Here is a 12,848-nt window from a genome sequence, read left to right on the forward strand (position 1 = left end):
TCATCTCTGATGCATATCATATTTTTTTTTATTTCATATATACATTCTCAACAAAGCATCAAGCCAAATGCTTTCGTTTGCTCACCTTTCAGTGAGCTCGAAGTACAAATTAACTGTTATAAGATCACCACTAAATTCCAAATCCACCCAAACAGATATGCATATTAGAGGGCTTTACTCTTAAGAAGTACAAAAGTATTTTAATTACACTACACGCTCCCTGTTTTGAAGTATTAATCACACCTATTTACACTTATGCCCATTTAACACCTATGCAACAAGATGTAAATTAGAACATCAAACATTTCTATTAAGTTCAGCTCCTTCCAATACACTAAACAAAGCTGTAAGCCCCTTTTCTTGTGCTTTGGGATGCACTGAGCGGTATAGGACTGGGTAAGGAGAATGCCATCAGCAAACCACGTCGATTACTCAAAGACTATATATGAAGTATTACTTCGCAAGTTACAAAAATACACAACTTCTGATGAAATCTGCTAGTTAATATACATTTACTCCAGAATATGAATACAAATAACTTTTATTAAAAAAAAGCTAATAATACAAGAGGCATGTCTGAGAACTAGAGCTGTGTTAAAACCACTACCATGTATTGTAGGCATCATTCAGGAACTATACAAATCGGTATTCCTAAAAGATAATATCGCTATTCAGCATAAAAGTTACTATGTGAGTTAAGTTCTAGGGCATGGTTTATTAATTCAAGTTGAGCCACTTACACAGAACGCAAAGACCAGAAAATTTATGATCCAGTAGCTTCAAAAAAACAAACTTCTGTTTCTTCCAGGTAGTCCTGATGCAAATCAGGCAATAGGTGTATGCAAATCCTTAATATTTACAGTCAAAATACAGTATCACTCTACAATTTTCTTATAAAACAGTAAGTAAGGAGTTGACGTAGATGACGATGTCGGAGAAAGAGAATTCAGAAAGTCCTTTTCCTCTGTGACCTTTACTTCAGAGTCATCAAAAAGCAACCACTTTCCTTCATACTCTTTCAGGCTCTGCAATACGTACAAAGCTTTGTTTTCTAGTCCGCTGAAGGCAACCCCGTTCTGATCGCTGTGCTCCGTACTGCACTCCACGCTTCCGTTAGTATTGCTAGACTCCGGGTTTCTGTTTTCGGTAACTATATTAAGAAACTTCTCAGCGTTAGCTGGTTTGTTATTGTACAAGTCACAGTCAGACTTGCTCTTCTGTCCCCCCAGAAGTCCCACAGCTTCCATGTTCTTTTTGTTCAGAACTTTCCCTGGCTGTGCATTCCCGTTGACTCTAAAAGAGACTTCGCCGTCATCGTAGTCTTCGGCGACAGTTCGCGCTTCCTCCTCGTTCAGTGGTTCTGGCTTAATCATTTCGTACATTTGGTCAGTGATGAAGTTTCCCTTGTCTATCTCTAGGCTGTTAAGATCTGTGATTTTGACAGAGGCTGTGTAGTGTCCACTGCTAATTGTAATGCCACTGTGCATTACCACAGCAAATAATCCGTAGGTGTCGTTAGTTGGCTTCGTGCTCCATTCTTCTAGTGACAATTTGAGAGGCGTCAGCAGGGGAGTGTTTATCTTGGACAGCCCACCATAGCAATCAAACCTTCAGAAGAAAAACAAAGTTAGACATCTTGCCCCCTCAGCACACAATAAATCCTGCTTTAAAAGGCCCACACACTGAGCCTGTATTCTTGTTCTTCTATTAGTAACATAGAGATATGAATGAGAGACAGAGAGATACGAATGTGAAAAGCTGCTGCTTACTTTTTTCTACTTGCTTATCACGAGCATCTGCCCTAGGCACCAATTAAGTAAAAAAAGCTTTTTGCAGGTATGCGTACTGGTAAGTCTTACAACCTAATAGCCGTGTATTTTAACTAAGGGACTTCCCTTTTCAGAAGCTGATGCCTCTTTACTTAAAGTAAGCTTTAAATAGTGACAAAAACGAGTTTTTCATTGTTATCATTCATGCTTCTGTGATTATACTTCCACTTCTTTACAGACATCAACCTGCTTACCAGCTTTGATAAGCTTTAGCATCCAAGGTACAGAGTAAGCAGGGTTTTTTCCTTAAAGGTTTTGAAAAAATCACTTGCTAAATGTCACTCAAAGAAACGGAATTTTTACTATAGTAGGCAGTTTTTCTCAGATCACCTTAATGCCCTGCAGTGTATTGCCAATGGTATGCGAAGGACAGTTATCTAAGGATAATTAAGTAACTTTCTTTTTGCTAGGGATTGTTCATTAACTGTCCTATCTTAGTTTCTTTATGCAATTATCTCGCTGATTCACTTTGGAAAAGCGTCTGGCATTTCCATAAACACACAGCATCTCGCTCTCAGCTCAAACTTCTCTCATTGTAAATTCCTAAGTCCTTTCACTTAGGATCTTCTATAGAGTTTGGACAGAATTCTAAGGAGTTTAGAAAGAAAAAAAAGAGTCGGGACTTAATCAGCTCTTTTGCATATTAGCCTCTCTGAATCATTCAGCTTTTACATGATTTACATACTGCATAGCCAATATAATTAACCCCTTTATTTAACAATATCTCCTGGTGTCCCAGGAGATTTCAGTGATGTTTCAGCCTTAGTCAAACATTAGGGTGTCATAGGGAAAAGCAGTGCAGAACACAAACTCTGCAAAACATGGGCATCAAAGAGCCAACTACTGTTATTCACCTTTACTTTTCCCATAATAAAGTCTCATAATTACTTTTAATCCAATGGAAATGTAAACAGACAACAGTATAGGCATAATTGGAGATAACAGAATATTGCTTTGGTTTTACTGGGTTTAGTTTTGATCCTGCTGTACTTTTAAATGTGTTGCTAATGTTCCCAGCCATAAACCTTCATAAGCACAAACACACTCACACATACACAGGTGCCCTCAGTCACTCACGTGTACTCAACTCCAACCTCAGCACATTTTAGACCTAGGTTTATAGTGAACATTTGACTGCACCAAAAGAAAAACAGCAGATCATCAGAAATAAATCTTAAATTTTCTGGAAATCCCTATTGTTAGCCAGAAAGAGATACTCAGAAGAGAATACTCAAAGTGCTTACTGACAGTCTAAGATCAGAAATGCAGTCCCACTCAAGCACACTATGACAATCATATTAAAATAAAACATTAAAAAACAGGCTCTACCTTTTTTTCTGAATGAGATCCAGCATCAGAAAGATTTGGAGAGGAGGGAATAAGAGAGGAAATCTTTTCCTATTAGCTTTTTGTTCTTCTTAATGATAATCTGAAGACAGAAAAATTGCATGCCAAGTACTCTGCCTCCTCTGACTGCTGCACAGTAGTTCATACACAACAAACCTGACTTCTGCAATTCTATTTCTGAGGCATAAATTCGTGGAACTTTACCCACTGTACTGATTTAATACCTCAAGTTATTATAGACCTTAAAGGCTTAAGCTATTTTACTACAACTCTTCTGACACATAAAACATTAAATAAGCCAAGTAAGGATTCTCCAGGGCATAAGCTCTGCTTTCACTAACTAGCAAATGTGACAGTTACAAAACCTCAGAGTAAGACTTCATTAAAACCAGTAAGTCACCTGCTCTTACCTGATACCATTTCACTTGTCAAATACCTCAATTTTCTCTTAGATGCCAGTTGTGCATCGTGAACAGGCTGAATGAGATGTTACCAGGTGCACGGTTCACTTAATAGCTTCCTCATCTGAGCGCGGGGCTGTTTACCCCCCTGACCCAGTACTTCCTCTCCCCACCCTTGCCAAACAGCATTACTCAGCCCCAGGCTAGTAGATGTTCACACTGGCTGCTTTATTTTTAAAAGCCACTTTGCAGGCCAGTCTAAAAAAGATGGAGCAAAGCCCTCCTAACTTCAAATATTTATTTACAGTACCACTGCTTTCTGCTTTATTTTTCTTCACTTATTAAACTCAGCTGTCAGAGAACTCAGTAGAGCATGACTGAGAAGCAGACGAGATTTCAAAGATTTTATTGGAGCTAGGAGAACAGTGATAGGAACATTCTCAGTTTAAGCGTCTTAGTTAAAGCAGCAAAACCATCTGGTACTACTTTTAAGGACAAATTACGGCAGTCTTGTCCATGGAGAACAAGTTTTTTTTGTTGTTGTTTTTGTTTTTTTACAATAAATATTACAAGTTAATTGAACTGGGGGAAGCTCCATCAAAGCTTGTAGTGCAAAACACGCCGTAATAACAGCAACTCCAGCTACTGTAGGGGAAGCCAGCACTTTATTTACTAGCCTTGGCTCTTTTGGCTCTTTCCCCATTTGACTTGCAGCTGCGTGTTATTACTCCAAATCAGTATGTTTAGCAGTGACATGGTTTTGTCCAAGATAAAAAGTCCAAGCCAAAAACCGAGAAGCGATCCTCCACGCAGTTTGGTTCATCACTGCCTCCAGGACTACGTTCGATTTTTCCACTTCTACTTCCTCAACCTCTGGCTGCTAGAGCTTGGCAGAAAACACAGGACACATTCAAAGGGCACAGGAGGAAGACCACAAGAGGCTGGATTCACTCTGACCTGGGTACAGGTCTTAGTATTTTTGGAGCAAGGACCTGAAGAGTGCCAGGACAGAAGAGGTAAGTGACTCAGCAGACAGCAGGTTAGCCTGTAAGCTGCAAGTGCTTCCTCACAGAAACAGAGAGGTAGCAGAGGTAGGCACAAGCTGAAGATAACGTCCAGGTTCTCTCTCTCAGGTTGTGTTTTTTGAATAACCTCTAATGATAATGATTCCACCTCACATCAAAGGCTATCCAGTAACATTACAGTTGTCAGAAGAAATGTTAGCAGACTTACAAAGAGGAAGTTTTGTCCTTTCCACTCAAGTCAGAAAGTTAATACTCCTAACAACAAGCACTAAAAATTGAGGGTGAGAACTCCACTTTCAAAAAATCTTAGTAAACTACTAGTAAAAAAATATCTAATACAATCCCTGAAAATAGTTCTTCACAAATGGGATTTATACTGATCTCAGTTATCAGTTCACAGCGTGTCCTGTGACAAGTCACTCCACTCATACTTTGTGTCTAGTGCCAAAGGTCCTACCCACTTCCAGTGGTGACACAATGGTTAGAAAATGCCACTGAAGGCTTCGTGTGTTAATTTCCTGCCGTCAGGATGACTCTGAAGGTCTACAGCCAACCTACAGGGAATGGCTAAGCACCAGGAAGTTGGTGCATAAAAAGCCAAGCCAATTGGTGCCTAAATAATGTACTGTAGGTCACAAAGGAGCTCTGTTAAGGCTCAGAACAAAGCCGTGCCACCAGAACACTCCGTTTATGCAGGGTTATAAACCAGGCAGGCTGCAGCAGCGCAGTGTGCTTGGCTCTCTCAAACAGATGCCATCGGGGGGATGCTCAACCAGCACATTTCTCTTCTGTTGCAGCATCCAGCAAAGTTAACGCAGAGCACAAAAGCTACGTTTTAGTGAGTACTGGAAAAAGCTGAAGGAAAGATCAAGTCTGCAAGTGTTATTGAAATCGTCTATCACTCAAAAATGCAAATCAGTCGTATTAACAATTTTCTAAAGGGTCTAGGGGAATATCGTACAGTTAAAAGTTCTCATTTCTCATTATTTGAATCTCACTGGAGCTACTGCAAAATGCTGTGCCGTAAGTTGTCACGGCACTGTTTTATTTGTGTATCCTATTGCAGGGATATAATCATGTCTCTCACCCTAAAGGAAATCTCTCAACTCCTCAGTATGAATAATGGTAGAAAAACCAAGGATTTTCATATTATATAACAAATTAATTGCTTGGCAGTTGAACATGAATGCCATTGATCTATTCCTTTAAAATAGAGCATTAGCAATTTGTCTGTAGTATGTTAGCTCTTCAAAGTGTTGATCTAAGCCCTCCCCTCCCAGTTTTAGTACTGCTGTTCAGTTAAAGACCACAGCACCGCTAGCTGTGAGCGTAGCATTCGGTTTTGTTCTCATCACTTGTTCTGCTGAAGTACTTAAAAATGCCTCTAAGCTCTCACACACAGGTGATGTTAAAAGAAGCATGGGGATATTGAGCTGTTCTAAGCATAGCGGTAAAGCTTTTTGGCAAGAAGCCTCCTAAGAGTCTTTTTTCCTGAGGATAAATTTTTGTCACTGCTTCTAACAATAAAAAGCCCTTATGAAGCTAAGTCAGTGAGACACAGCCCCTAATTTCAATCTAGAAACTTGCTTTTGGAGAATTTAAGGCATTTTCATCTCCTCTGATAAGATTTCCCTTTCAACAGCACTGTTTCATAACATAGCGAATCAGCATACTCACTCTATGCCACTAGCAGCAAAGCACTTCAAATGAATTGTTATAACTTCAGGCATTTTATCAAATAAAAGACTGCGTTCTGCTTCTGTGTAATGATGGCAGTTCTCGCAGAAATATTTATCCTCTCCCACAATCCTTTCCACTGATGCAAACTGCGAAATTGCCCACTTAAGAGTCTTCATTTCTGTTTTTGGCTCTGGAGAAACTGAAAAGAGAATCATTACATTCATACACACATGGTTATTTGTATTTCCAATGCATCCCATCAGAAAAAACAAAAAAAACAAAACAAAACAAAAAACTACCAAGAACACTGTGAAGAATACCCAATGTGTGAAATAGAAAATGTATTCCAATCTTTGAATCATTTCAGGAAATTATGCAGCCACCAATCAATGGATGCTCTTACCTGAAACATACACGCACATATAAACACCACCACGTACACACACTGAACTCGGAAGCGCTTCAGCAACACAGGGTGGGCAAAAATAGTGGAAGCTGCTCTGCATTAAGTCTACGAGCACTAAAAATGATTTATTTAAAATTCTGAAATTCACAGTGTCTTGCTGCCATGCTGACTGCTTACTTTTGAGAGTAGGTAAAAGTCAGGCACGGCTCGCTACCAGCTGTGGCTCACACCAGACGACTAACGTTTCCAAATGTAAAGCACACAGTACTAAGGTAACGACAAAAATGTTCTCTAAAAATAATATAAATATTGATTTTTAAAGCAAGATTTATTTATTATAAGAAAAATAAAGAAAAAAATTTCTTCTGCTTAATCTTGCATTCATAAGAATCTTACCACGGAAGAAAGGACAGACCCAAATCAAAGAAAATACTCATTTATAAGCAGGAAAATATGTACATGAGTGAAGGACTGTAAGCAGCCTGTTATGCGTTAAGATCTGAGGCGATTTTAATAGTGTCTGGATCCGTCTGCATTAACTTTAGACCTTGTAAACACAACGCTGATAATCAGGACAAGAGATAACAGAACAGCCTCTAATTTTAACCAGCACAAACAAGGGACAGATACGGCACTGTCAAGGAACAACGCCTTCCTCAATGGCTGTCTGAAGCAGAAACAAACCACAACCCTTTTCGGTAATTACTTACTTTCAGAACTTTCTTCAGTTTTAGAAAGTTCATCTTCCTGCACTGGAACGCTGATGTCCTGGAAGTCTTCTCTTCTTTCAGTGAAGCACTCGCACTCCAAGCATCTTGTTCTCAGTACTAACTGGCCCTGGAACAATTTCTCCACTAGTTCAAAAACAGCCAGCTCCGTACCTAGAGAGAGTACATGCCACACAGCTTACTTAGGCGTGCTTTGTTCAACAGACACTACAGAACCTGGCGACTCTTTGTGGATAAAAAATATCACAGTGTCAGATATGTGGTGCCTCAGGGATTCTACAGAGGTGTAATGTAAAAAAAAAAAAAAAAAAAAAAACAAAACCTGCTTATCACATGAGTTTTCACAGTATCACTACCTACTACTAAACAGGAAGCTTCTTTCTCTTTGCTCTCAAACTTTTAAGTTCTAAGATTAGATCCTTCTTTTATAGTTGAAGTTTCACTTGTCACATTCTAGACAGTGTTTGCCATCAGTGCACTCACTACCTTCTTTGTACAGACCGTCAGCCTCCTCAAGGAGCATCACACTTGTATTATTGCCTGCTTTGTATTTGGTCTCACTTCCTCTCCTCCAATATTTACCTGGATTAGTTGGCCAATTTTAGTCAAATCTGATGAAGAAATGAGGATCTTGAAAGATTCTGCATTCCTTCAGATGTTTTCATAAAAATTGGTGGTTAGATCAGAAAAAAAGCTCCACGTTAGTGACTACTAACGCATACTGTGCCCCTTCCCTCAACAGTTACCTTGTTCTGCTGACACTCAAAATTCACACCTGCCAGCCAATTCGCACATGTCCTGAGGCTTTCCTAGTTCCTGGGAAGGCTGAAAATATGGAAGGACTAAAGAACAGGAAGGGAAGGTGAGAATATTGCTTGTAAGGGCTTAGGACACACACCCATTGCCTGCAGGGTTTCATTCTGTTTTCTTTATGTTTCGAATTCACTTCCTATTTCTATAGATGACAAATGTTAGTGGGAATATAAACCTGGTAATATGTTTTTTTATAAATATATATATAAAATATATATATATATATTGAATAACGATTACACGACATTAGTGAAAGGCCTATTTAAATCTAAGCTAAACAAGCCAGGGCATAGAACAAAAATTACAAGTGTATAAAACAATTTCAAAAACATCTTTTTCAATTTTTGAGAGTGTAATTCTGTATTTAGAGAGCTCTGCTCGCAGTGCAGTCTGAACGTTGACTTCCAATGCACAGTAATTCCCTTATCATTCTAATTTTAAGCCCATACACTTGTTCACCAACCTTCCTTTTTTGGTTCTTTTTCAGTTCCTTTTTCATTATGGCTTTCCACAGGAAATGCTGGTTCATGACCCTCTTCTTTAATGTTATTGCCATTTTCACTCTTTACAGAAGACTCTTCAAGCTCACAGTCATCGTATTCTTTCGCTGGGTCTTTGGATCCCAAATTTGTTGTCAACTTTCCCAGACTATAAAATTTGGACAGAATACTGGGTTGTTTGCACGAAGATTTTAACCAGTTTAACCGAAGTCGTGACTTCTTCTGTGTGGGCTTCGCACTCTCGTTTTCAGTGGAGCACTTGGCAATGGCATCGGTCTGATTTTCGAGCTTTTCTCCCGTTGCTTTCCTCTTCGACCTGGTTTGTCTTTGATTTTCTTCTGCTGCAATTTGTTCTTTCGATACTTTGGATTTTTTCTTTGCGTTGCCACCTTCGGCATCGCTTTTTCTTTTCCCGTTCCCTTTGAGCAGCTTGTCTTCGGCCACCTCTCCCACAGGGCCGCTCGGCTCACTGTCCTCCTCCTCAGCAGAGTTGCCAATTCCGTTGCTCTCAACATTTTCATCAAGTTTTTCCTCCAGTTTAGCTGCGGGCTCTTCCAAAGGGAGTTTGTTCAATTCTTCCTTCTTCAGTAGCTGACACGTTTCTTGGATGTTACCTAGGATACACTGCAGAACCTCCTGGGCATCGTGCTGCAAGTAGCCTTCATACATAGGGTTGAGCTCTCTATTAAAGGCAAAAGTAAAGGAGCAAAGGGATGAAGAGCAGATTACCAGCTAGCTAACATGACCAGATGCTTAAATTAGAGAAGTTTCGCTACAAAAGCAGGGGAGGATCCCCTCCAGGCCTAGAGAGAAGTCGCCTCTCACAGATTCCCATGGGAAGGTAGCCACAGCCTCATGCCAAAGAGCACTTAACACACATTCAGCTGCAGCCTCGCAGTGGTACTTCCCAGGACAACAACAGTACTTACATACTTCAGGCTAACCACTGCTTTAAATCCACTGTGGGACTGAAACCACGTTCTTACAAAAACAAAATTTACTTCCAAACTTATGATACCATAGAGGTAACAATAAACACAAACCTCCCCTTTGAAATGTAGGAAAACTTCCTTCCTACAATCACGTAATGAGGCCCCAGATTTAAGATCCTCTACCCCCCACGTCTCTATCGCTGTACCGTACAATCACAGCCACCTCCAAACTTGAGGCGAAAATTCGGACAGTGTTTAAGACAACCTGTACCTAAGGGTATTGAGTAGCCTTCGTGGCTGAGTAGCGAGTTCATCCGTGTATTTCTCCGGGTTTAAGAGAAAGCTGGCTTGAAGCTGCTCAATGGAAAGAATCAGGGAGTGCAGGCTGCAGATCAGCTCATAACTTGCCAGGGGATCTTCTTTACAATTTCCCTGCAATAACAATGTAAAAGGAGTAAAATACTTGCAGTTTTGTCTGTAACAAGCAGTTAAACTTTTTCTCCTGTCCCCACTTAGTTTTCTAACAAACATGACAGATTTTCTGTCCTGTATGCGAAATGAGTAAGCTTAGGTCAATGTACTGCTCTTCTGGCAGTAGAAAAGAAACCCTGAGCACTGCCAAGTTCGAACACAAGTTCAAAACTTCTCAAATTTATTTTTACCTGAACTAGCCCGATACTTCAAAACTTTTTACGAACAGAAGGAAACAGCTCTATTTTCAGTACCGCCCTGGCACATAGCCTCACCCGCACAAATACAAGTAAAGGAACACGGAGGGAGATATGTTACCTTGTCTGCTTTTTGCTCGCCTTCTTCTTTCAAAGATTCTTTCTTCTTTGAAATGATGTTGTATAAATGCTTTACTCCAGTTTTAAAGCCAGGACAAAAATATAACACCTAAAAGCAACAGTTTAAAACAAAATAATAACTGGTGAGCTAAGTTATTTGACATCACACGTCCACGCTTACAATCCACCTAGCTTTGCATCTCCCAAGGCTGCTGCACAGCACGCAAAGATTTGGGATTATTCAGGGCAGGGACATGGCTCAAGTATTTAAACTGACAAATTAATTATTCAAGGCAATCCATGGTACACACCACTTCCTGCACTATCCTCTTTTTTTTTTTTTTCCCCTAACTGTAATTACATTCCCTGTATGCAACACCCAGATATCTTCCATGCAATGTCAAACTAAGAATCTCATCTAAACCAAAACAAAAGGATCTTTTTGAGGCCCCGTGACATGCTCTTACCTGAAGGATGCTGTTCAGGTAACAAGTGTTACCGAGATTATTCAGGCCCACAAAAGGCAACATGTTGTCTTTCCTCTCGCAGCTGACAAGTGACGGAGGCTGTGCTGCAGGAACAACCTGGTCACTATAAAACAGTGCAAACAGAATCAATGACTAATAAGAACAAATAAAAACGGTGTCAAAGCATTTCCGAGAATGCCCACATGGCTATTCTAAGTACTCACAGACAGGCCAACTCAACCGTAACCCTTCTTTCTAGTAACCTACTCAAAAAGAGGCAGGTTTACAAGGCGAGTGTGCCTGCCAATTATCCCAACGCCCACCTCTCAAGAAGTGGAGTGATTTAGGGAATCAGCAAAGTTCTCTGAACAATACTTCTGCGTGTTTTTTGTTCATTCCTAGGGCAGCACCAAGAGAAGTGCGATGGGTCTAGCTCATATTTTCCCTTCACTCCAGATTCTTATCATTCATTGCTGGGAGCACAACTTGAGAATAAATACAGAAGGGGTAAAAAAACTAACAAAAAACCTGGCGCATTACACATAGCGATGTGCATAGCATAGAGATGTGCTATCCTGATACACCAGACCCACATCTCGAAGCCTCCAGCAGGTTGATAGCGATGAGGCAACTTTTCTTCCTCCCATCCCACATCCCCGCAAGCTGCAGGGAGGCGAGTGGATGAATTCACCCACAGCAGCGAGCAGCGAGCTCGGCGCTTTTACTCCCAGCATCAGGGACCTTTAATATTCGGTGTTCTTTCAGCAGAATTCATTTTGTAAAAAGTTTGATAGCTAAAATAAAGCTAATAAAGAAAACCGCCTTCTGTCCAGGTAACCCAGGGGAACTTCGTGCCTGCACCTCCCGAGGCAGCCCCCCCACACACATACACACACGGTGTCCCCACGTACACGTCTCCTCCCCGCGGCTCGGGGCTGCTCCCGCCGCCGTCCTGCGGCTCGGCGAAGTCCAGCGCCCGCTTGGCCTCCTTCTTCTGGAACAGCTTCAGCGACAGCCGGCTCCGCTTCGACGGGCTGCCCCGCGGCGCCGCCCCGCTCTCGCTGGGGAGCACCCCGGGCATCTTCCCGGACGGGAAACGCCGCCTGAGGCGAGCGGGGAAGGGGGGGGGGGGGCGGCGTCAGGCCCAGACCGAGCCCGACACCGACCCCTCAGCCCCCTCAGCCGCGTCCCTCACGGCCCCCTCAGCCCCTCGGCCCCGGCCCCGCCGCCCCCGTGGCCCTCCCCCGGCGCTCACCGCTACATGGCCGCCCCGCCCGGCCCGGCCCGGCCCGTCCCGGCCCCGCCGCCCGTCGCTATGGAGACCGCGGGCCCCGGCCTTGCCGCCCGCCCCGCCACGGGAAACTTGGCGCGTTTGCCTTGCCGCCAGGACCCCCGCCCGCCGCGCTCCTCGCGCCCAGCCGCCGCGGGCTGCCCGCGTCAAACGCCGGAGGAGGAGGAGAGGTGGGAGCGCGTAGGCAGCGCGGAGGCACGGTGGAAGGAGGGATCCGTCCGCTCGCTGTATGAGGGAGGGGAGGAGATGCCCCAGCGAGCGCTCTGCCGGTGGTACCGGCGCCGAAACGCTGTCTCCGCCATCAGGCAGTGCGCAGGGCAGCCCGCGGGGTCCTGCCTGAGCGCGCGCGGGCGCTGGTAAAGGCCTGGCCGAGGCCCGGGACTCGCGCCGGGGGAACAGGAAGGGGGGGGGGGGGAGCGGCTGGGCCGAACCATTCCGTACAGACACCCCCGCCCCCCCTCCGGAGGGGGAAGTGGATTGGTCCAGGGAAGCCCCGCCCCTTCCCACCTCAGCCAATCACGGCGGGAGGCGCCGTGAGGCGGCGGCCGGCCCGCAGCGCCCCCCCGCGGCTGGTTGAGGGAGGGGGCGGGAGGCAGCTGCCGCCCTGAGGAGAAGCCCGAGGGGGGACGCGCGTGGTGCGA

General features: G+C 43.3%; 1 protein-coding gene across 1 annotated transcript; it reads right to left on the bottom strand.

The window, feature by feature from the left end:
* Positions 1-7: 7 nt before the first annotated feature.
* Positions 8-12,191, bottom strand: USP1 (ubiquitin specific peptidase 1). Its single transcript, XM_032192070.1, has 9 exons — positions 12,172-12,191; positions 11,828-12,019; positions 10,917-11,040; positions 10,451-10,558; positions 9,933-10,093; positions 8,693-9,411; positions 7,399-7,569; positions 6,280-6,481; positions 8-1,608 (listed from the first exon to the last, which is right to left on the bottom strand). Exons 2-9 carry the CDS (start codon positions 11,995-11,997, stop codon positions 876-878), a joined length of 2,388 nt encoding a protein of 795 aa, XP_032047961.1. The 5' UTR covers positions 11,998-12,019; positions 12,172-12,191; the 3' UTR covers positions 8-875.
* Between the last annotated feature and the right edge of the window lie 657 nt (positions 12,192-12,848).

The sequence above is a fragment of the Aythya fuligula genome, chromosome 8 (assembly GCF_009819795.1).
Source record: "Aythya fuligula isolate bAytFul2 chromosome 8, bAytFul2.pri, whole genome shotgun sequence".
NCBI classification, from domain to species: Eukaryota; Metazoa; Chordata; class Aves; order Anseriformes; family Anatidae; genus Aythya; species Aythya fuligula.